The 25,894-nt window shown below is 41.5% G+C and overlaps 1 protein-coding gene across 2 annotated transcripts in view; it reads right to left on the bottom strand.

Moving 5' to 3' along the window:
* Positions 1-20,811: 20,811 nt before the first annotated feature.
* Positions 20,812-25,894, bottom strand: part of LOC135219679 (uncharacterized) — a 32,216-nt gene continuing 27,133 nt past the window's right edge. For both annotated transcript variants that reach the window (XM_064256628.1, XM_064256627.1), the window contains exons 4-5: positions 23,790-24,016; positions 20,812-23,158 (exon numbers count right to left, since the gene is read on the bottom strand). In XM_064256628.1, the coding sequence (XP_064112698.1) occupies positions 22,835-23,158; positions 23,790-24,016 (551 nt within the window). In that variant the 3' untranslated portion in view covers positions 20,812-22,834. The remainder of the gene's footprint in view (positions 23,159-23,789; positions 24,017-25,894) is intronic.

The following is a 25,894-nucleotide window of genomic DNA, read 5'->3' as shown; positions in this document are numbered from 1 at the left end:
GGCATTCTTACTGTTATTAAGAGATAAACTGAACCTATCTTTCCAATATGGCCACCATATTTCCAAAATGGTCACCAAAGATATCAATGTAGATATATATCTCTTGACAGATACAAATATGTTTCGTGTATCAATCAATTTTAGCACATGCAGCTAAGTCCAGACTTGTAGCACTTGCACCTGCCATTGTATTCCTTCTTGGAGCCACACTTATTCAATTCTTGGCCAGATTTTGCTTTTACATACTGGCAAATCTGTCCAATACGAAAACCAGGCACCATCAATCTGTTGCCATCCCCGGTGTCTTGGGCTGGGTAAAACTGGATGACATACTAAACTCCAAATGTACCCTGCTTGAAAGGCAGCTCTCTTGCAACTCTCTAAGAGCAGCCCTTGTCGGGGAAATGTGGTCATAAGCTCTTTGCTTCATTGCAAAGAGATCAAGCCTAGCCTCATTTACATCTTTATGTAAGTTCCTTGTTGGACGAGTCATTTACATGCTCGCCTACCAGATCGGTAGTCGCTAGTTCAATTCTCTGCTCTGCCAAAGCGGAATCAGAGCAATATTTTTTCTGGTGATTAGAAATTTATTTCTTGATATAATGTGGTTCGGATCCCACAATAAGCTGTAGGTCCCGTTGCTAGGTAACCAATTGGTTCCTAACTTTGTAAAAATATCTAAACCTTCAGGCCAGCCCTAGGAGAGCTGTTAATATAAACTGCTTCTGTCATACATTAGCACCACAAACTCTTCAATTTGCAGGTCTTCATCTTCTACACCTTGTGGTGTTGAACTTAGTTTGGTGAAGGTGGGTGTGGTACGCTGAAACACATGCAGACTTCTTTCCCTTTCAGTGAAAGACAGACACTGTGTCACACCCACTAAATGCATGGGAAAAGGGAAGGAAGGGCTGAGGCTTTTGGTCCCATGGCTGCTGCAATTTCATGGGTAGCTATCCACCTCATGTCTTTTCCTCTTCCGAATTTAATCCATAGTTTTTCCAAACCAGTTTTTTTCCATGCTTGCACTTGAGATATCTTCATGTTTTACAGCATGAGAAGCATGCAAAAAGGACTCTAGTATCTGCCTTTTCGTGAGTGCAGCCTTGTGTGTAGATCAGCCAGCAGTGTCCTGTTCAGTTTTGCTACAAAATGCAGCACCCCCTTTGGTGACAATAATGCATGTTGTATAATCTGCTTGAGATGGAACGATTGTGCCTGCCAAATATGAAACTAGTTCAGTTTGGTTTTAGTCATTCCTGAGGAAGCTGGCCCAACTGCCATGAGTTTTTGCAGTGCTCATCTCTTCGTGGCAAACTACTGTGCCTTTTTGTTTTTGTCCGGTTTGTGCTCTCTTATTGTCTGTCCTATATACATTAAATACAATGTGTATTTAATCTTCTGTATAAGACTCAAATATAGACCCCTTGGTTGGTCTCAGAGCATTTACAAGAACTGCTCTTTGTCATGGCTCTCTAATGCCTGCTGTTATAGTAGAGGCAGCAGCTGTTACTTAGTGTCCAGATGCATCTGCCCACTCAGTGCCAGTGATGGTGGTCAATTTTGACTTTCATGTTGAATTAATTTAAATCACACTGTCTGTTCTGGCATGATATGAAAAGGCATGAGAATAGATTATAGCCTTCCTTTATGGTTTGCAGTGATACCCTTGGACTCTGTAGCAGACATCTTACAACTGAACAATAAATTTTATTGGTGTACTAGCTCGTAGAATTTGCTGGGTGTCTTGAGTCTCTCAATAAAGTTTGTGAATTGTGTCTGTCCAAGGTTTTTCATAGATCTCAAGGATTCACTAACATTACTATCCGTAATTTCATGACTGTCTAGCACAATCAGATCAACAACAAAGCGAGGTAGTCTCAGTGTCTGTCTCTCCTGTCAACAAGAACAGGAGACAGCTAAACTGAGGAGGGAAGTAGAAGAATTAGCAAAGGAACTAAAGGAACTACAGGAGTTGACAAAGGACAGACTCGAAGGGAAGAGAAGAGAAGACAGGATGGAAAAGGAAATTGGAGACCTATGAAGAGAAGTTATAAACCTTAAGAGAGACAAACAGGAACTGAACAACATAGTAAAAAAAGGAGAGACTATAGTGAAGATTAGAAAACAACTGCTTAAGACCTGAACCAGAAATGAAACAGAAACAAGCACTAGACTAGGTATAAAGAAAGAAGCTTACAAGGATAAAAGCAGTGAATTCAAAAGAGCTGTTGGTAGAAGAGTGATAGCAGCCAGAAAACACAATAATTGTCCCCCAAAAAGAATCAACACAACTAATAGATTTGCTGTGCTCTCAGAAGCAGAAGAGGGAACAAAGTTAACCAGAGACTCGTTAGTAAAAGATCAGGGCTTAAATTTTGTGGCCAAAAATAGAAGAGAAAATTTAATTCTTACCCAGGTGCAGGAGCAAAGAAGATAGCTGAGGCAGTGAAAAAAATCAAGGTAAATAATAGAAAAAGTGCAATCATAGTTCAGGGAGGAGGAAATGACTTGTTTCTCAAAGATGGAAGAACTGGCCAGACAAGGTCTTGTAGACAACCTGACTAATGTTGTAGAGAACTTCCATGAGACAACTGATAACGGCATTCTTATAGGACTTTTGCCCAGAACCAATGTAAGCCACTACTCCCTTAGCAAGGCATTTGAAATCAATGACAGACTGGAGCTAATAAACCAAGAAAAAGATGTTAGGTTTGTAAACTTTTCGGACAGATTTATATGGAATAAAACACTGTATAAAAGAGATGGAACTCACGTGAATTTGGAAGGAGCAAAACTAATAAGAAATCTTCTAAATCTTCTCAAGGAAAACCTCCTGAAATACCTCAGTGAACTGAACTTTCAATGGAAGAAGTCGGAAAGCTCCCAGAATCTGGTAAGTAATAGCACTGCAGGAAACAGTGATAGGTAAGGGAAACTGATAAAGCCACCGAGGACAAAAGAGAAGATAGAAAAGTCCCACAGAGTGGCACACTTTAATGCTCAATCTATTCGGAACAAAGTAGATCTCTTCAAAGCATTGGTAGCAAGTGAGGAATTAGACATAATAGGTATCACAGAAACATGGATACAAGAGGCAACAAGAGACTTCATAGGAGAATACCAGATTGCTGGATATAAATTGTTAAAAAAAAGATAGACTTAATAAAAAAGGTGGAGGCATTATGTTATATGTTAGGGACCACCTCAGTCCAATTGCGTAAAATTACAACCATGCAAGAACTGATTGGGATCAATATAAGATAACTCTAATACAAGTGTACAGACCTCCCCACCAACCACAAATGTCCAGGAGGAGCTGTATCCACTACTAGGACAAGAGATAAACAACAAACTCAGCATAATAATGGGAGATTTCAATGCAGCAGTACATTGGGAGAAGATGACCTCTACATCAAACATAGAAGGAAAGAGACTTTTATATTTTGTAAAAAAAAATTAATTCCTCCACCAATGGGTTGACAAATCTACAAGAGGAAACAACATACTAGACATCGTTCTATCAACAGAAGATAATCTAGTGTCTGACCTTTCAGTAGGTGCAAATCTAGGCAAAAGCAACCATAAAATTATTTCAATTCAAATTAATGTTCAACATAAAAAAGAGAAGATATTAATGAGATTAGACTACCATCAACAAGACCTAAAAAAACGCTAAAGGAGTATGTTAAAAATCTAGAGAGTAAGGTGAGAACACAGGGATAGATAAGAACTGGGAAGCCTTTCTAGATGAATACACAGAAAAACGCTCTAGATGTATACCATTAAGGCAAATACTAATAAATGGCAACCCTCACCCTAAGTGGTTCAACTGAGAAATTAAAAATAAAATAAGAGAGACAGATTGCACAAATCAATGAACCCACACCCAACACCAGTAGAAGCAAGCAGGCATAAAGAACTTTGTAGATTGGCAGACAAATTAGTAAGAAATGCAAAGATAAATGAGGATAAGAGTTGCATCAGTTTGAAAACAAAACCCAAAAGAATTCTTTGTGCATGTTAATAGTAAGAAACCATGAAAAATAGGTCCCATAAGCGACAATAGAGGTAACCTGGTGAACTCAGACTTGGAAAAAGCAGAGTTATTGAATAAGTTTTTACTAGTGTTTTCATAATTGAAGACACTACCTCAATACCGGAACCTGCTATTAAATATGAAGGGGCAGAACCGTTGGACAAAATAATATTTACAGAAGAGGACATTAAAAACAAAATAGACAAACTCAACAAGTTCAAATCTACTGGCCTGGATGGGATTCATCGAAGAGAAATTAAAGAGCTAAAAGAGGAGATAGTTCCTCACCTATATAAACTCTACAGAAAAAGTGCTGAACAAAGAAAGGCACCAAAAGGATGGAAACTAGGTAATGTGCCCCCAGTTTACAAAAAAGGTCCAAGAGAAGAGCCGGGAAATTATAGACCAATCTGTCTAACGTCGGTCGTTTAAGATTTTTGAGTCCATAATTGCAGATCAAATTGTGAGTCACATTGATAGAAACAACTTTTTGTTAAACAGCCAAGACGGTTTCAGACAAAACAGATCCTGCCTATCAAACCTCTAGGAGTTTTTTCATAACATGCTTGTCATTTACGACAGTAGTAGACCAATTGATATTCTCTACTTAGATTTCCAAAAGGCCTTTAACAAAGTTACACACAAGAAACTAATGACAAAATTAGAGTTTTAGGAATTATAGGAGAAATAGCAGACTGGATCGAAGACTGGCTAACTTATAGAAAACAGAGAGTTGTAATAAATGGTGAAGAATCGGAATGGGCAGATGTAACAAGCGGAGTTCCTCAGGGTTCTGTCCTTGGCCCTCCCTTGTTTTTTATTCATATTGACACTGATGTAGGATTAACTAGCAGGATTGCCAAATTTGCACCCAGATATAATGAAAAGTTTAAGAAGTAATCTAATGAAAATAGGAGTGGTCAAAAAAATGGCAAATGCCTTTCAACTTGGATAAGTGTAAAGTGTTACAAATAGGAACAAACAACCCTAATGCCAGCTACATGCTGCTTGGGAATGACATAAATAATGTAGAACAAGAGGAGGACCTTGGAGTCATTATCACAAAGGACTTTAAATCCATAAAACACAAAACAGTGCATAAAAGCTGAAAAGAAGGCACAGAAACTAGGGGGATACATAAAGAGGCAGTTCAAATACAGAAACAAGGAAACGGTGCTGCAGCTCTACTCATCAATAGTTAGACCTCATCTTGAATATGCAGTAAAGTTTTGGTCACCAACACTAAGAAAGGAAGTAAATAGATTAGAAGGGGTACAAGCAAGAGCCACAAAGTTAATTCCATCCATCAGGCAAATAGGTTACCGAAGACAACTAGAGAGCCTGAACATGTATGGCTTAGAAATACAACGATTGCGAGAACAACAAATAGAAACATTTAAAATACTGAAAGGCACAACAAAAGTAGACAGTAACTTATTTACATTGAACGAAAACCAGACAAGAAATAAGGGATGGAAATAGAGCTGAAGAGATGCAACACATCCCATTGTGGGAACTTCTTTACATACAAGATACGTGACACATGGAATAAACTCTCACCAGAAGTTGTAAACAGCAACAGTGTGGAAGAGTTTAAAAGAAAGCTAGGCTAACAAGTCTTTGAGACATCCTAATCCTTATAACTCCTTAAAAGAGTTGCCCATTTCTTTGATTACTTTTGCTAGATTCTCAACCATTTCAAGAAACCTTTTCTGTAGTTTCAGTTTCATCATAATGCTTACACTCAGATTTTGGATCAGCATCACTTCTAGTCTCAGACTCATTAATCAGGCAGCTTTCTTCAGGACCAACCACTGTCCACCTTCTGAGAGCGTCTGCATCTTCAAATAGGCTCCTTTAACACCTTTCACATTAGCATTATTCTGCTTGCAAGCTTGGTCTATGGCCATTGAGGAAAAAGGCTGAGTCACTTTGTGGACAATTAAATTTTCTTTTGTGAATTCAACAATTGTCCTTTTGGGAGCCTCCGCGTCTCTTAAATGAATTGAAAGCCACCTGGCATAATGTACATGGTCCAAGGTAAAGAAGAAAGGAACGAGTACCTGCCGCATGTCTTTTTACAAATTGAAATTAGACTGCCGGTATAGCCTGAAGAAAACGAACACTAGAAGTTCTAGCTGGCACAAGATTCCAAAAGTAAAATTGTAGAGACACTAACTCGTTTTCTGATCCAGCTTTTACAACTTAAATCACTTTCTTCTTCAGCTTCCTTGATATATGCCATATAAGCAGCTTTACACAGCTGATATAAACTGCAAGCTGCCATAATGTACATGGTCCAGAGCAAAGAAGAAAGGAACGATTCCTGCAGCATGTCTTTGTACAAAATTGAAATTAGACTCCCAGTATGACCTAATGAAAATGAACACAAGTTCTAGCTGAAGCACAAGATTCCAAAAGAATCGTGATCCAGCTTTCACAAGTTAGCTCACTTTATTCTTCTGTTTCCTGGATATATGCCATATAGACAGCTTTGCACAGCTGTTATAAACTGCAGGCTGTCACCTGGTGAGCTAGACATGTCTTCTTCACATGTAAAGCAGAGATAAAAGAGATCACCAAGAATTTTGAATGCTGCCATTTCTAAATGCAGTTGTCCAAACATGATAACCATATCACCATACAGCAATGGCCATTCCTATTGGATCTGCTCCTCAATTGCAAATAGTGGCTAATCAACCACTAGAACTAGGGTTTGGCCAGGATTGAGAAACTTTGTGGTAGTTTTTTCAATATCCATGGCATGTCTTACCAGTGCAACTGAATGAGCTGCCTCTTGAAAAAAGGCAACATTGATGACAAGCTTATTTCAAAGGCTTGGGGGGTGGGCTGGGGGGCTGTCGCTTCTGAGAAGCATGATGTGCTGCCAAAAATATGGACACAGTATTTTCACTCCTCTCTGACAGACCGACTTCTAAAGCCATTCATACTCAAGAGAAATATGTTTAGAAAGCACAGCTTGTTGATGTCCTGCACCTCCACTGGATGAAGGGAGGGGATTCTCATATTTAAAGTGAGCAGGGGGTACATTCGTTTAATATTCAAGAAGAGGATGTACTTTTTTTTTACTTTGTTCCAATTGGGATGATTTGGGCCACGTTTCTGTCCTTAACCTTTTCATCAGTGCTCGGATGCTGAAACAAAGATACGCCTGTCCCATGGAAGGACGTTTGTGCTGTTGTGGCACTTGGATTATGGTCCAGGCTTCCAACAGCACAAGTTGTAAAGAGCCCTTTTCTTAGTGTAGTGGGACAAACTACTACTTCCTCCACAGCCCTTACTACAACTGCTTCTCCCAACCCTTAGTCAATTCCAGAACCCTACCGTAGCTGATGCTGATTCCATGTTGATGAAATGTATCAATTGATTGACGCTTTCTGGTTTTTGCAAAGACCAGGAGACCAAGGTATATTGGAAACATTGATTCCCTTGACTTCGAATGTCTGGTAAATCTTGGAGATGCTAGAGTCTTCCGACAGTTGAGGTGCAAAAGTTGTACTAAAGCTAGATCAGTAGATGATGTTTCATATGTAAGTTGAGAATTTATATCACCAGTTTTGCACCACATTTACAAATTCCAACAAACTTTGTGATACAGATTCTCTTCCAGTGTCTGCTACTAAGGTTCTATCAAATTCTTTCTCATGTTCAAGCATCTGTTTCTTCAAAATCTTGGTTGCTTTGGCAACAATTAGTGCATCATTGTAGTCACATGCCGTGGTTAGGGCTTCTCCCACTTTCCCCTTGTGGGAAAGCCAAATCTCTCTTCCTTTTTGAAGGCCTCCAGTTCGGTGCACAAGGAAGCATCAACATTTTGCAGTTCCAGTCATTCTTTGTACAAATCATAAACTTCTACCATTGTAAAATAGCAGCATAGTCAACTGCTTGTCTCTTATGTACATCTAAAGCTTAACAAAAGCATGGGCACATGCCTGTCTGTACTGCACATAATCATATCCAATTTCCTGGGAATGTAGCCAGGCTCTTTCCCTTTTGTACACACCTGTCAGACAAGATGGGTGATACATATGGTCCTGGGAAACAATATCTCCAGCACTAAGCTTGGCCAGAAGTTTCTCATCTAGTAAGTTCATAACACATGGTTGCAGCATTTCGTGTAAAGCCAATGTCATGGCCAATCGTAAATCTTTGATTGGTGCTGGTTTGTCACAAATAAAGCAGAGTCCTTCTTTCTCAGTTTTAGAATTTTGTGCATCTTTTTCACCTGCCCTCTGGCTACTACGTCTCGGTTTACATGATTTTTCGGCTTACATTGTGGTGTAGGAACAGAACCCCTAGCATAAACTGGGGACTGCCAGTAATTGTCATAGTTATACATAGGTGTAATTGCGGGGACCACATGGACCCCCATTTGAAACTGGTGCCCCCCCCATTTTGAGTTCATGAAGCTTGTAGTAAAAGCCCAAGTATAATTTTCATATTAATATTATTATTATTATTATTATTATTATTATTATTATTATTATTATTATTATTATTATTATTATTGTCAGTTTTTTACATCAAGTAGTTTGGCAGCGTTGCCAAAGGTACTACTACCACAAGTAACTCAGTGGATGAATTTTACCTGCAGCATTGGTAGCGCTAACAGTTAAATACCCACTGTGGGAAATTTGTGGGGATGTAGTTTGGGCTGATGAGTGACCAGGGCTAATTCAGGTGTTCAGGGAGTGTATCGCACTATAATAATATCTTACTGTTAGTGAAAATCAAAAGTGGTTGCAAGTGCCTCTGCAGCTAGAGCCAAGCAATCAATATTGTACATAACTGCAAATAAACTGTAAAACCCATCATTAGACATTTTTTCATATATTTGGCTTTCTGATAAGTAACAAAGTCTGTTAAGTAGCAAAGACCCTTTCCATACCTTACATATCTTATTACTAACTTTAATTCTACACAGCTCCTAACCTGAAGTAACCTGTACTTAACACTTAGCAATTAATTTATGACATTTATTTTAAAATGCACCAAAACTAAAATGGAAGCATAGCAAACAATTATAATAATGTATCTGATAAGTACAAAGTTTGTCAAGTTGATGTAACCAATCCACTAAGTACTAATATGTCAGACTCGCACTGACTAATTTGTTTTTGTTCCCACACCGTATACAAACCTTCTGTCCTTTACTTAGGATAGATTGCAGCTCAGCTGAAACTACCAGCTAATAAATTCTTTTATATACCGAGGTAGTAACTACCGGACCTGCCCGGCGGTGGGGAAGCACCGCCTCCCCACCAGCTCACTGAGTCGTCACTTTGATTACAGCTGGCAGAGAGGAAAGACCTCTCTCTTTCGCTCTCGCTGGCTTGCTGAAATTTTTCATGACATTCTTTTTCTTTTTCTAGCTGAATGCGAGTATGTCTGACAATATGGTTATGTGTTCCTACCCTGGTGTCCCAGGCCGTGGGTGTGGGACTTTCATGAGCAGGACTGAGAAAGACCCTTATTCCCTTTGTCCTTCTTGCAGGGGGCATTCCTGTACATCGGAATCCCCCTGTGAGGAGTGTCGTACCTGGTCGCCTGCCCAGTGGGTTGAGTATCACCGGCGGCGAAGTAAGAAGAAGAAAAGGGATTCTTTACTTTCGAGTTCTTCCTCGAATACTAAACAACCCAGATCTTCTGCTTCCTCGTTGGGGACTCGTCCTTCGGGACCTTCGGTGTCTCACTCCTCAGGGAGTGAAGTGCATAAGAGCAACAATTTAACTCCTGGCCAGCCTTTGAAAGAGCAAGACCTGCTCGTTTCCCTTAGTGAAGCGGGAAAGCCTGGCTCTTCTAAAGATGAGCCTTGTTTTTTAGTACGTGTTGACGATGCCCTTTGTGTTTTGTGGCCTTCGTTGGGACTTCCTGGCCTGCCATCGAAGGAGAGACTTTTGTCGGCATTCTCCTCTGGGGCTGCGTCTTCTTCTTTAGTCTCCTAGGAGGAGTCAGCCTCATCCTCCCGTGCTGTTAAGGAAGACACCCTTCCCTCTGGGGCGCAGCCCCCAGAGCCCTCCCCTGCAGAGGCTCTTTTCAACGCTGACCAGGTCCGTCCTCCTGTCTGCCAGCCCTCGGGGATGCGGGCCCTGCAGCTTCACCTTATCCCTGGACGAGGTCTTCGGACTCCTCCTGACACGCCTTCTTTGAGAGCCAACAGTGACTCTCAAAGAAGTAGTAAAGACTCTTCTCAGAGATGTACTGACATGCGCTCTCCTTCGAGAACTACCAGACCTTCATGCGTAAGCTCCTCTGCTTTGTGAGATGCTATGGCATGCACAAAGGAGCATTTGTTGGATTTACTCTCCTCTGCAATGCGCGATGCTATGGTACACACAAAGGCTTCATTAACTGAATGCTCCCCTGCAATGTGTGATGCTTTGGCACGCACACAGGAACCTTCGTTAGAGAGAGGTCGCAGAGAAACTGTCTCTCCCTCTCAGGGACAACGTGCCCCAACCTTCTACACCGAAGTGTCAATTACTTCCTGATGCGCACCATTCATTTGCGCATAGTGTTACTCCTGGACAGCGCGCTCCAACAGCACGCGTGATTGCACATGTGTCGTTCAGACAGCGCTCACCTGTAATGCACATTACCCAACGTGCTTCACCGCTGCCTCAGCAACAGAGTAAGCAATCACCGAGACGCGCTATTACCCGTGTGCACCAACGCATGTCACCAGAGCATTTTTCTAAACACTCTAGCAGGCGCTCTCGATCTCCAGTATCAGGCCCTAGACGCTCTTTCTTCGTCTACACACACAACAAGTCACGCAATTTCACCTGTAGAGCGTCAACGCTCATAAGCGCGTTCTAATGCATGCGCGTCTAGGCATTCTCCCGTGCTCCTGCAGATACACACGCATCTGTAAAACCTTTTCTCTCTGTTTTTTGCAAGGTTTCGACACGGAAAACAGTGACATCTGAGTTGGAGTACCCGTGCTCGGAACTTCCATCGTCTGCTCCTCCTCCAGAGATCCCATCTCCACCTCAGTATCCTTGTAAACCTGCAACCCAGCCTTCCAAAAGGCAGCCTTATAGGCTTTCACTTTTGATCAGAGGTCGTCGTTCCCCGACTCTTCCTCGAGAACAAGGCCACAAGGGGGCTCCTTCTCCTTCATGTGACCTTCAAGCCCCCCTTCCGATTCATCTTTGGAAGTTGGGAGAGCAGTTAAGGGGATTTACCATCCCTAAGCTGCCACGAGTGCTTAACGTCAGGCGAGAGGTGCTCTGGAAGCAAAGGCATCCCGTGACTCCTCCTTACAAGTCCAGACCTCCAACCTCTCGAGGTTCTCTATATCCAAGGGCTCGTTCCCTTGTAGAGAAATATCATATCTCGCCCATCGAGTTCGATCCCAGCCGAGATCCTCCTGACGGGGCTCCAACAATGCTTGCAGAGAGGGCTCCATCTCCCCTCTCTCCTCCAGCTTCGCCAGAAGCAGATAGGCGTCCTCCAACTCCACCTTCCCCCTTCTCGCAAGGGGCTGTCCAACTGGGGCATAAGGACCTGTGAAAGAGCTTCCAAGGGCTCCTGTGGCTCTGGGGGCCTCGGCTCCCAGATCTTCTGCCACCCTTCATGAACAACTAGAGACTCAGCCTTCTTATTCACACCCGGGTGCATCACTGCAGAGGGAGGATGATTTGCACGAGGCAACCGACGATTCAGCTGTCTACCTTCCGGAACCAGCTACTCCAGTTGTTCCAGAAGATGCGACAGCTGAAACCACCTTCCATGAGATCATTGGTCTCATCCGGAAGGTAAACGGCCTAGGAGAAGCTCCAACTACTTCTCTGAAAGGCCGTACGTCGGCATTCGACCTTCTTTGTCACACCACTCGGGGTGCTCGGTCCTGGTATGAGCTGCCATCGTCATCCCTGACAAGGCAGGCTCTGACCAAGGTTAATAGACAAGTTTCAGCGAGGAAGGAATCGCTGTGGGCATCTCGGTCCTCTAAGCTACTCCCCTCTGCTTTCCAGAAGCAGAGGAAGTACTATGTGGCCCAAGAGGCTGAGCCTTCACCCTTGCCCATAAACCCAACGATAACATCATTTGCCCCTGGAGTTTCACTCCAGACACTGCAACACACAACCTCGACGCTCTCTTCCCAGGAGATGTCGCAGCTCAAACAAACCCCGATGGCAGCGTTGCAAACAGCTTCATGGTTGGACTTTTAGGGTGGCACGGTGGGCTTTCTTGCCACCTCTGAGACTCCGCAGCAGCCTGACAAGCAAGTGGACATGGCCCGTCAGCTCCATGACCTTGTTTTGTCAGTAGGTAAGGCTATGGAGTTCTTAGTCCACCAGCTTGCCAACCTCTGGGCCAACCTGGTGCTGAAGTGCAGGGATGCCGTCTCATCAAGGCTTGATCGAGCTGTGGACCCTCAGGATGTGACCGACCTGAGGAATGCCTCTTTCCATCTTCGGATGTAAATGAGGTGATTGGAAACTTCAGGAGAGCGAGCCAGGATTCTTTGCTGCACCATGCAGCATCCTTCCGTCGGCCCCAACCTCCTACTGTTTCTGCTCAACGTTGCCCTGGCTCCCCATCTAGAAGGGTTTCTCACCCTCCTGCCAGGGCTGATTCCTTTCCCACTGCCTCCACCACTCGGTGGCAGAGAGGTCAGCAGCCCTTTTCGACAAGGGGTGGTCGAGGGTGAGGCAAACGCGGCAAGAGGAAGAGAGTCTGCCGCGACCAGTGAGGAGGGCACTCCCCCCATTCTGCCACCTGTGGATGCCTGCAAGCCAAATGGACAAGGTGGCAGTACTACAAGGCGTAGGATTGGATGCTGACTGTGCTCCGACACGGGTATCGCATCCCGTTCATCAACTCTCCCCGTCCTCTGATTTGACCCCCGAAGACGTCATCATCCTATCATCAGGGATCAACAAAGGATCTCGCCCTTCAGGTGGAAGGCCAGGACATGCTGGGAAAGGATGCTCTCGAGGAGGTCCTCGACGAGTCTCTAGGCTTCTACAGTCGACTCTTTCTTGTAAAGAAGGCATCTGGAGGCTGGAGACCGGTCATCAACCTCTCAGCCCTGAACGAGTTCATTCAGCAAACCCTATTCAAGATGGAGACCCCTAGCACAGTCAGACAGGCCATTCGTCCTCTGAATTACATGGTGATGATCGATCTAAAAGACATACTTCCAGATCCCAATCCATCCATTGTCCAGGAAGTGTCTTGTATCGGACAGAGTTTTCCAATTCAAGGTCCTATGTTTTGGTCTCTCCACAGCTTCACAAGTCTTCTCTTGGGTGTTCACCCTGGTGTCAACATGGGCTCATCGCCAGGGCATTCATCTATTCCGTTACCTAGACAATTGGCTGATACTGGAACCCTCGATAGAACTGCTTCGTCTCCACCAAGACAGGGTTCTGGCATTTTGTCACGATCTGGGGATCATGTTGAATTGCAAGAAATCATCTCTAGAGCACTCCCAACAACTGGTGTATCTCGGTATGATCCTCGACACCGTTGCAGGAAAAGCCTTTCCGACACCAGAAAGACTGGAATGCTTCTGAAGTGTCACTCTGCCCTTCCTTCGACAGTCCCAGCTGCCAACACATCAGTGGCAACAGTTGCTGGGACATCTGGCCTCGTTGTTCCAAATGGTCGGATGCACCTTCAATCCTTTCAGTGGGCTCTGAAGAATCGTTGGTCGCAAAGTCACGATTCTCCTCACAAACTAGTCCCAGTGGAGGAGAACATGCACTCTGATCTCGAGTGATGGCTGGACTACGCAAACCTGTTGAGGGGCTCCCTCTTCAGTCTCGCCCACCCGATCTGCTCCCATTTACGGACGCATCCAAGGAAGGATGGGGCATGCACCAACTGCAACACCTGGCTTCGGGCCTATGGTTCGACCAGGAACGTTGAGATCATATCAACTTGCTGGAACTTCGAGCTGCCTTTCTGGCACTCCAGCACTTCAGCTCTCTTCTGACAGGTCACTCAGTGGCACTGGTGAGCGACAACACCACCGTAGTGGCATATGTGAACTGTCAAGGCGGTACCGTGTCTGCAGCTAAGCTAATTAGCAGTGCAGATTCACGAATGGGCAGCTCTTAGCTCGATAGGGTTACAGCTTGGTTCATTCCAGGCAAACAGAACATAATGGCGTACAATCTGGGCAGGACACAGATCGTTGGCTTCGAATGGTCTTTAGCTCCTCGGATAGCAAACAAAGTCTTGACTTTGTGGGGTTCCCCAATGATAGACCTGTGCGCTACTGATCTAAATTGGAAGTTACCAATTTACTGCTCTCCAGTTCCAGATCTGGTGGCAGCGTTCGAGGACGTGTTCCAGCACCCCTGGGACGGCCTAGATGTCTATGCTTTTCCGCCATTTTGCCTGATCAGGCAGGTGTTGAATTGAGTGCAATTCATACCTTCCCTGTCCATGACACTAGTAGTGCCAAAATGGCCTCATGTAGAATGGTACCCAGACCTTCTACTTCTGCTGGTAGAGACTCTGAGAGTGCTTCCGCCACTCCCTGATTTCCTATGACAACCCTATGTGAGGATCTTCCACAACGCAGTGAGCTTTTTACGTCTTCATGCATGGAGGTTATCCAGCAGCTCCTCACAGCGAAAGGCTTTTCGCAAGAGGCTGCAACAGCAATGTCAGGATACCTCAGGAAGTCCTCAATGTCTGTCTATCAGACTCAGTGGGCCATCTTCTGTGGTTGGTGTCGTCAGAGAGGCTGTTCTCCTCTCAGAGCCTCTATCCCCTTGATTGCTGACTTCTTACTCTGCCTCCGGAGAGAGAAGTTCCTTTCAGTCCTGGTGGTAAAAGGCTATTGCTCGGCCTTGAGCCAAGTCCTCAGACTGAAGGGGAATTGATCTCTTTTCCTCGGAGGAACTCTCTATGCTCACACGAAGCCTCCTCCCCTGGGACATCGTTGCTGTCATCAGGTCTTTGAAGAGAGCTCCGTATGAACCGTTATTCCTGGCATCTGATAACAGTTTTTCTTCTCGCCCTTGCTTCCTCCAAGCGAGTCAGCGAGCTTCATGGCCTAGCTTATACTGTCGCTCATACTGAGCGCTGGGCCAATACCTGCTTCAGCTTCGTCCCTGAGTTTGTTGCGAAAACCCAGAATCCGGCCCAGATTGAGTCTCGGTTTTCTTCGATCCAGGTTATGAGCCTGAGCTCAGTAACCGAAGACCTAAATGAGCTACTTCTCTGCCCTCTGAGAACACTGAGGTACTATCTCCAACGGACCAGCTCTAGTCGACCCACCTTACAACATCTCTTTTGTAAGTGGGCCCGTCAAAGAAGAGGGTTACGAGGAATACCATTTCACGTTGGATTTGAGAGGTGATTTGCTGTACCCTCTCCCCTCCCTCTTCTCCACTTGCTGGTACCAGTTGAGTGAAGGCTCATGATGTGCGTGGAATGAGCACATCTCTTGCCTTCAAGAAAAACCTCTCTGTTACCCAGGTGATGGAAGCTGGCACATGGTCTCACCCTTCCACCTTCACCAGGTTCTACCTTAAGAGACTGCACCCACAGCTACCTCGACACAACTGACCTTGGTCCTGTGGTAGCTGCTCAGCAAGTGGTTTAGCTGCCTCTGTGACCTCAGAGGTTGGAAGTATCAAATCGAGGATCAAGGTTCTGTATCAGGCTGGGGGTGAATGTGAGAGTATGACTGGCCTATTTTCTTTTCACCTTTTCCCCTTACTTGGGGCCACAGCATCGAAACCCGTTCTCCGGCACCAATTTCGATACTGGTAAGCATTCCATGTCCGACAAGTGGTTTTTCTGTAGACACACAGAAGTCAGTCTCCACACTCCTTTCCGAGGGGGAGTGTGCTGCAACCCAACACCCATTATAATTATATAACCTGGTTTTGGTTGCCAGTGAGACTTCTATGCTCACGCCTTTGATACCCAGGCCGTCAGCCATCAGGTCGCAGTCCTGGCATCCCGGGTTCCATTCTCAGCCAGCGAGACAGGACTTCCATCCCTACCTTAGGATGAGTCTTCTAAGTAAAGGATGGAAGATTTGTATACGGTGTGGGAACAAATAACATTTTTGGAAGTAAAATGTATTTTTCCCTAACCATACAAACCTGGAGTCCTTTACTTGTATGGTCCCGCCAAACACCCATCCCCTTGATTCAGGGGTCATCATCAAAGTCCTGGCTGTAATCAAAGTGATGACTCAGTGAGCTGGTGGGGAGGCGGTGCTTCCCCAATGCTGGGCAGGTAACTACTGGCCTGGTAGTTACTACCTCGGTACATAAAAGAATGTATTAGCTGGTAGTTTCAGCCGAGCTGCAATATATCCTAAGTAAAGGACTCCAGGTTTGTATGATTAGGGAAAAATACATTTTACTTCCAAAAATGTTATGTTTGTTTGATTGTATGGTGTTTTTACGTTGCATGGAACCAGTGGTTATTCAACAACGGGACCAACTGCTTTATGTGACTTTCGAACCACATCAAGAATGAACTTCTATCACCAGAAATACACATCTCTAACCCTTCAGTGGAATGCCCGAGAATCAAACTCGCGGCCACCGAGGTGGCAGGCCAAGACCATACTGATCACGCCACTGAGGCGTTTTGCACTGACTAAGCACATTTAAAAGATACAAACGAGTAAAATCATACAGTATAGCTTATACAGCAGAGACTAGCTTTGATAATAGTACCAGAAGACTTGAAACTTGGCCTTGCCATCCTTTCCATGCATTATGTTAAGTTGAGAAGTGTTGGAAGCAGCATCCACTGCTGTGATCACTACCCTTCCCAATTATTTATACTAACCTATGATAAGTATAGGCAGCTAAAACATATCACACTCCTAGCCTCTTTTCCTGATACTTCTGCTGCTTGTATTACTACTATGGAAGTATCAATGCTATCTCATCAAACTACCTCCACCTCTACTCAGCAACGAGCCCTCTCTGGCCTTAGGCCTCTAGAGACGTTGGTCCTGGGACTTTAGTCTCAATCATTTTATTTATCACTTGTTACTACCTGTACCACCAAGATCTGCTCCAGAGGCAGATTGAGTGGAATGGAATATAGAATCTTGGCCTACAGCCAAGCGCTAGGACCTGTGGGGTCATGGTAGATTGAGGCAAGTTCGAGTGGAGTTCCTTTGACACTCACTGTTGCAATCCTCCCAATCACTGGGCCTTTGATGGCCACCAAAAGTGGCCACAAACAATGCCCCACCAACTCAGTAGTACTATATCATGAAAATGATTGAGTGGCATATGAATTTAAGGCCTAGTTGCTTACTGTTGCTTATTCAGGCATATTGTTACACACTTTTACTGGATCCCAGCTTCCATGGCCACCACCTGCTTTTTATACCAAACATGACCTTCCCATAATGTGCCTCTCTTACAACATCCTATGTACTTACCTGGAGTATGTTTGATTTTCCTTCTATAATTATTATTATTATTCAGAAGATGAACACTATTCATATGGAACAAGCAGCTGGGGCCACTGACTTGAAATTCAAGCTTCCAAAGAATATGGTATTCATCAGAAAAAAGTAAGAAGTGGTTCAGGGAAATACAGAAAGAAGAGATCTCACTTACTCAAAAAAAGAAAAAATAAATCAAATTAATAAACTGAGAAATCTATATTAAAATGGATGGAGAACAATATTAGGGTGATAATGAATTGCAGCTTTGCTTGAACTTTTGAAGTTCCAATTGCACAACATTCTCACAAACACTGTTCCACAATCCAGTTGCATGAGGAGTAAAGGACCTCTGGAACTAAGGGCACCTTTACTGCATATTGGTGCTGGTGTTCAGCAAATCTGGTTATTCTTGGCAGGAAAAAGGGGGTCAGGGATCAATTGTGAATATGAAAGATCTGTTAAAATACAGCTTATGAAAAATTGACAAACAAGGATACCATCCGTTGATGGTCCCAAGTTATAATTGCTGATTAGGAAACAGAAATCTACCACCACAAACAAATCTATCTAAAACAGATAAATATCTAGCAGAAGCCGACATCCACACAGGAGAACAATATTCTACCATTGGCTAGTACAGTCTGATCTCGTAATCTTGTGGCTAGAGTTCGCTTCCCCTTTCAGGGAGCAAATAGTAGGCCGTCTACCAGTGGTTACCACCGTGACATCGTGGTGGGGAGTTGGGGTCACCAAGCTGACATCCGCCCAAGAGACACTACCCAGGGGGAGGACTGAAACTGACAACTTGGACTGACTTTTAAAGGAAGTACAAATAACCTAAAACAGATTGCATTGATTTTATCACTGTTATAGATATATGACGCCTTTCATACAATACCTAACTTGTGTGTGGCATTTGTTGACACTTTTATTAAATGTTTCTCAAAAGTTACACCTAGAATAGTTAAAGCTTCACTCATTCAGCAGAATCCCATCCACCTGAAGGGAAGGATGGGGTGGAAAATCTGTAAGAGAGCTGCTAATTAACAGAGTTTTCGTTTCACTAGAGTTCAACCTCATACCCTGTATACTAAAAATAACAGGGGACCAAGAACACTACTTTTGGAAATCCCGATACAATAGGTTTTGGTTCACTGAAGATCCCACCAACAGCAACTTGCTGCTGCCTCCCGGTAAGGAAATCTTGAAGTAATCCTAAAACATATCCACCACTCCAAGATTCTGAAGTTTATAAATAAGTGCCTTGTGATTTACTAAATCGAAAGCAGCACTAAAGTCTATTATAATTACTGTGCTTAAAACTCTTATCAAGGTTCTCTTGCAAATGGCATGCCAAGTCTAAAAGAGCATCGCAGGTACCTAGCTGCTCTCTATAGGCATTTTGACTATCAGTTAACAATTCTTTAGATTCCACATAATTACCCGGTAAGAAGTGGCTTAAAAATTAAGTTTTTCAGCAACTTTGGAACTGGCCTGTAGTTACTGCAGTCTGCAGATATGCCACTCTTTGGAAGAAGTAAATCACAGTGCTCAACTTCAGCAAATCCGCTTCTCAACATATTACTTTCCCAGTAGTACATATACTCTTGCCAGTGAAGTCCATACTGTTTCCGCGACCTTTAGATTGATCAAGGCATCATCCCTGATAATATTCAATCATAATCCTTTGTGAAATTTGCTGTTAACTCAGCTCAAATACAAAAATTCAGTGGTCATCCTTCCTTTTAGGAACATGTGCTGGTTAACCTCCTAACCTATGGCCCCATTGCTTTAACTTCTATGATAAAAAATGCACTAGAAACTATCTTAAATTCTAAACCATCTTCTAAACAATACTTTGGATCAAAGGTACAAGATATGCCAGGGACGTTCTTCCTTAAACTTAATGAGGCCTATTTTCTTTGTTACACTTCATACAACTTTCTATCTTGAGGTTCTGTCAGCAAAACTTTCTGCTCCTGGTTTTTCCCCTTCCATCTCGAACTTCTTGTCTAGAACTTAATCTAATTGCCTTATAATGTCCGTTGTGGTTCTGTTCCATTACTCTTCTTTATCAACAACCTCATATAATTTATCTCCTTTCATATAGTACATTATACAGTTTATCTCCACTCCTCCTTGGCTTTTTAACCCTGTGGTGTCTTTACCAATTAACTGTTGCTATGTAAGCATAATATAAACAGGATGAAGACACAGTACAAAGATCAATGCCATACACTAGGGTATTTCCACATAATGGTAATCAAGTTACATTTGGCCACTATTACTTTGTTATTGTTTTCGCTCTCCTATAACACAATTTTTTTCTGTTTGATGAATATGTAGAATAATTAAACATTGCACTTCCAATATTACTTTGGGTGTCAAAGTTGCATCTTGTTGAAACGACAGAAACTGCTTCTAATAAATGTTTCATTTATATGCAGCAAGTCCTCATTATCCCAGTTATTAACCCTTTGCATTGGTCTTTTTTGTTCCAATCTGTAAAACAGATCAGTGGGAAGATCCAAAATATCATGATTGAATATAGGCTAGATCCGACAAGAATTTAAGCAGAAAATGCACAAGAAAGAATAGAACATTACAGAAACTATCAGACATCAAGCCACATCAAAGGAAACCAGGATAAATATGTGAATGAACAATGATTTGAGGTTCATCATAAATTTCAGAACAGGATTTAATCATAGTATTTTGTCTGATCAGTAACTCAGCAGTAACTTGTTCTTTCTTTCTGCTGCTGATTGTTAGAGTTCTTTTCCCTCACCATGAAGCTTCCCACCCCTGGTGAAGCTGAAGATTTATAACTTTCATCAACATTGAGCTATAAGTTAGATCAAGTCATCAGGCTGCCTCTCAAATTGACCTCCGAAATATATGAAACATTTTTTCTTTTTAATGTTTTCACTTCAAAACCATGCACATAATTGATAAGAATAACCTTTAATTTTTACCAATTATGTGTCTATTACCTCACTGTAATAACTTCCCTAGTCCACTCCAGTCTCCTTAGAAAACTCTGTTGGATAATATTAGATTTAGTTATTTTCTTACATGAAACTAAACATTATTTTTTTTCTATCACTGGCATCAATCACCCTGGCAAGATGCCAAAAAACAACTAATAATTCAATTAATTTTCTTCTCTCGATAGTTTTCTCATAAAAATTGTTATCAACTTTATGTTGCATTTTTGTAGCCAATTTTGTCAATGTCTTATTTTGGATATTTACTCTTACTACTACTGCTGCACTTGTAAATACAGACAATAATGTACAAAACTGATATGTACTGTAATTTGTAAGTGGTAGGTAACCTAAAGTAAAGTAACAGGCACTGTTTGAATCCTAAGCCTGACAAAGGAGCCATTTTATTCTGAAACAGCTAACATGGATCACATCCCATGTGATATGTAACAGGAAACGCTTTCAATGTCAAACAATATATCTCAAAAGCCAACCACACTTGTACTTGAATTACAATCCCACATCAATATGTAGATTATTAAAAAGTATGATAAAATCTCAAAAAAAATTAATGTCAACAATCACAAGGCTTTGAAGATACAAAATTGAGCAACTTATGAGCTAAAACAAAAATCTCTATGTTCAACTCAAGGCCTGGGATAATGATGCCAAAACTTAACTGATATCTGATGTGGGTCCTCTGGACAGTAGTTTGCGGTCCACAGCGATTTCAGGGGATGGGAGAGAGAGTTCTGAGCCACTGGTCTGTGATTTTAATGATCAGGGTCTCAGATTACATGCAAACACTAATAGTTTCCTGTCCTGGAGCATTAGTTTGATCTGCAATGAAATTTACCATGGTAAGAGCTCAAACACATGCACGCAATTTAGGTTAGACTCATTCTCCAAATATAATAAGAGTACATACAAGTACTGGCTCTTACAAATGATCATTTTATATATTAGTATATGTAGTATCCAATTCTTTCCTTCTGGGTGTATCATTCTAGTAGAAATTAGATTGATGCTTTGTGACATCTAATTCATATTTAGCTCTCCCTCTTTCATTCTGTTCATTGTTGTTTTCTGCAATCCTTTTCAATTTTTTCTCCCATGTAATTTCTTGCATTTGATGCATTCTTTTACAAAATAGCCTCATCTGGCTTCAGCAAGTTACACACACACACAGAGAAAAACCCCTGCCGGGAGGGTAAAGTCAGACTTCAGGCACTGGGTGGATTACATGGAAATTAAAAGAATTTTCTCTCTTCTAAAATGGTTGAAACAAACAAGTATCCAACTTTGATAGAAATGTTGTCTGTGGATGTGTAATATCAAATTAAGATACTGTGATAATTTCCTAAAACAAATGTGGCTTGTTTCTTTGGGATCTGCCCTTGACAAAAGTGTGTACTATAAAGTTTTGATCAAATTCCCAGGCCTCAAGGGTTAAAATATAAATATTTCCCTATATTGCTTTGGAAGTTAGTTAAAAATAGCAAAATGTATGTAAATAGGCTTCAAAGCTTTGATAAAAATCCAATAAAACTTCTCTACTTGTATACATAGAAATGTTCATCAAAACTTATATAGATATAGTATAAAGTACATTTATCAAAAATACTGTACATCTTTGTATTCACACCATGACTGTATACCTGACACCATGTAGTACATAGTATATTTGATAAACTTTTGATCACTGAAAATTTCATGTCTGGACATTCAATCTGGTTAAATCTATTCTCTACAAAGGTGACAAAACTCATAAATTCACAAACATGTTGATTTATGCTAAACAATTTTAGGTCTTGTGTGAAATAACATAGAATGTTAACACTGTTCATCAAAGCTCATTGCATATCTGAGTACTAATGTCTTAGAATATGAATACTTACAGGTTGTCTTTCATCCATTTGCACTTCAACCCATAAGTAGGTGGTACAAGAATCTTGTTAGTAAAACTGGACTACTGTTCACAGGCCAATCGTGTAGGTTTTATCTTATGCTTAGGCCATTCTTTAACTTGAATTTGCCATAGTCCAATGACCCAACCTTAATCCATAGTAGGTATCGTACAGGCATATCACAAAAAAGAAAGATAGAAAAAGAAAACACTACCATCATGATATGGAGCTGAAAGTAAATTCCACGAACTCCCTCACAAGGCTCAATGGCACAGACTATACAGTACCTAATAACCCTATGAAACTGAATATATTGCACTTTCAGTGGAGTTAGACTGCTAACTTTATAAAATAGTACCTATAGCCACCATCATTCGGCCATTACCTAATAACAAGGCTGGCCTTTAGTGTATAGTATAACCTGCCCTTGGCACTGCCAACTAGGACATACATAAAAAGAATTTTCTGCGATTGAATTTCACATTCATATTCTCGCATTAACATGACCATTTAAAGGTGAGTGGTTCAAGGAAGGCAAAGTGGTGTGCAGGGTGTTTGTCGAAATGGCGGGGCCCAGAGTATCCATTGAAGAGTTGGAAGTGTTGTGAAGTGCGTTGGCGTCAATGGTGGAGGTTGAAAGACCGAAGTTGTCATAGCCTTGTTGGGGGATATCATTCCCCTCCTCAGGACAAGTCGATTCTGAAGGTTGGCGTACTCTGTAGGGACGAGGTAGAGGTTCTAAGCTTGTGTCACCAAGCGTCGACGGCTTGGATTCCGTAGCTCGTCGCAGGTGAGGGCTACAGTCACTCTAAAACGCAAAAAAAAAAAGAAGATAAAATAAAGTTAATATTTCTGACCTTAAGATATAAAGTATTTCAAAAATTAAGTGTCTTTTATAATGAGCCTCCATTATACGTATATACAATCGGCTTTGAACTTACAAGACTATCATCATTGCTGCTTATTAAGAAGCAGGTGTTGTCACAAGGACGATTTCTCTCATGTACAAAGTAAACAAATAGATGCCTATGTTGTCATTCCCAATATACCGTAAAAACGCACTTTTCTTCCTTCGGGGAGCAATCTTTAAGTTTTACATTTAGCAAAGTGATATTATTTTGTCCTATCCATATCGAATAAGCTTATGAATTAGTCAATATTAAAAACTGTAACTATTATATTATTACAAAGTTATTATATATATATATATATATATATATATATATATATATATGTATATATGTATATATATATATATATAATATATATATATATATATATATATATATATATACTCCTGTTGAACTTAAATATTTAAGTTATATATTTTCTCCAGTATGCTTCTATTGAGCTAATTGAAATCGTATTTTCTCGGGTATGGAGCAAATGGATAGGCTATTCTTCTCGTGCAAATATGACGGGCCCCCGAACTTGACTACCTGGTGGTTGGCCAATCTGCCCACGGTTGGCGGCGGGTTTCCGATGGTACTATTTGTCCGAGGAGCTTTCTTCTTGCAGAATAAAACAGTCTTCAACTTCAGGAGAGGTGTGTTCAAGCGCTGGATAAATAATAATACAAATGCCAATAGCAGTATTAACACTACGGCCAGAAGCACACCCGTCATCACCTTCAGTTGAAACAGCGATGTTTCCACTGCATCTAATCCTGTAATAATAATAATAATAATAATAATAATAATAATAATAATAATAATATAATAATTAATAATAATAATAATAAAGAATTCCATGTAAACACGTTATTTTCAATAACTGAAACGAATCAAAATGTACAAGGGAACGATATAATGGTCCAAAGGTATATATGGAATAATAACAGACTACGAACAAAATATACAGAAAGAATTGAACACAGATCCTAAAAATGGAGACCCTCGGACGACATAATGCTCCGTACCACCAGGACTGCCAATGGCAACAGCTGCAGGCCAAAGCAGCTCAAGAAATTTACATTTATTATTAAGCCTAATTATTCAACTGCATTTAACGGATAAAGGATTACAGAAATGAGAACTCACGGCTCAATAAGTAATGAACAGAAAAAAATATCAAGGAGAATGGTAGTACGTAGTACTATACAGATAATGGCTTTAAGGGAATGAGTATTACGAGAAGAAATAAAAGGGTAGATCTTTGAGACAGTTTTGATTATAACATTTACTAATTTAGAAATCTGGAATAACTACACTGAAACAAACATGAATGAATTAGAGAAAATGCATTATAGGATCCCCCGAGGAATACATGCACAAGTGCACACCGTATAGGGGACGCATACAGAATTCAGCATATACCAGAAAAAGTTTATGATTACCTATGAGCACCCAATGGACAGTGCTCGACATGTAGCGCAGTAACATCTTGAAGTAATGCAATTTATATACAAACAATAAATGAGAAAATTTATATAAAAAAATACTTCATTGAATAGTTATGCTCCAGTAAGGAGTCAAAGAATATAAATTATCAGAACATAATAGAAATACCAAAATATTCTAAAAAAAAAATGGTGGGGGTGGGGGGAGAAATACTAATGGATAGCAATGAGTAATATGTTAACCTGGGAAGCGCTCGCTACTAAACCGAGAGACATTGCATAATCTCGGTGACAGTAAAATGCAAATGGGATTAACAGCCTGTTAATTTTCAGTTCTAAAAATTAAGTAAAGCAGTAAAAAACTAATTTCCAAAGGGAGTTGGAACAAGTACATTAGACAAACTAAATGTACAAATGCAAAATAGGACAGGGACCAGCAGACTTCCTGAGGAACTCCTCTCGTTAAAGGTTCAAACGATGACAAGGCATTTCCAATCTGTTCGCAGTACGACCTATCTTTTCAAAAGCTCAAGCGCATCGGCTATAACTCCGATGGATTGGAGATCATCTAAAAGTAAATTATATACAACTATGTCGAAAGCTGCGCTTAGATCCCAACTTGAATACGTTACCCTCATAGCAGTGACATAAGGGAGTCCGGAAATGGTACAAAGGCATCTTCAAACACAAGTTCCTAAAATTCAAACAAATCATTTCACAATTTGGTAGCGATTACACAATCACCGATAAAGTATCATTACTACTACTCCGCCTCCGTCAAGAATGACTACATATGTGAGTGCGCAACTTTAGTCGTTCACATGATTCTTCTAGCACCTTTCCCCCCTTCTTTCCCAACCACAAAAACTTTCTGACCCTCTGTCTTCAAAGAGTGATAATATAATAATAATTTTTCCCAATCACTTATTTTACACATCAGTCTGAGGAACGCAAAAGTTGTCTCCAAATTTTTCTCTTCCTTCTGATACAGTCTTTCACGTGAAAAACAATCTCTTCGATTAAGGGAAAAGTGTCATCTCCTGTTCCGTTTTTACCCAGCGGGAAGTCAAGATGTTAATAAACTCCACACATTCTCACAGTGACGGGAAACGCCTTGCTCAAATCGCTCACCGAAAGGGCAAATAGGACGGGCGTACTCATGGAACGAAATGCACATATCATACTCATTACACCACCAATAGCCAG

This window comes from Macrobrachium nipponense, chromosome 1, assembly GCF_015104395.2.
Source record: "Macrobrachium nipponense isolate FS-2020 chromosome 1, ASM1510439v2, whole genome shotgun sequence".
Classification (NCBI taxonomy): domain Eukaryota; kingdom Metazoa; phylum Arthropoda; class Malacostraca; order Decapoda; family Palaemonidae; genus Macrobrachium; species Macrobrachium nipponense.
This window is presented reverse-complemented; position numbering and strand designations above follow the sequence as displayed.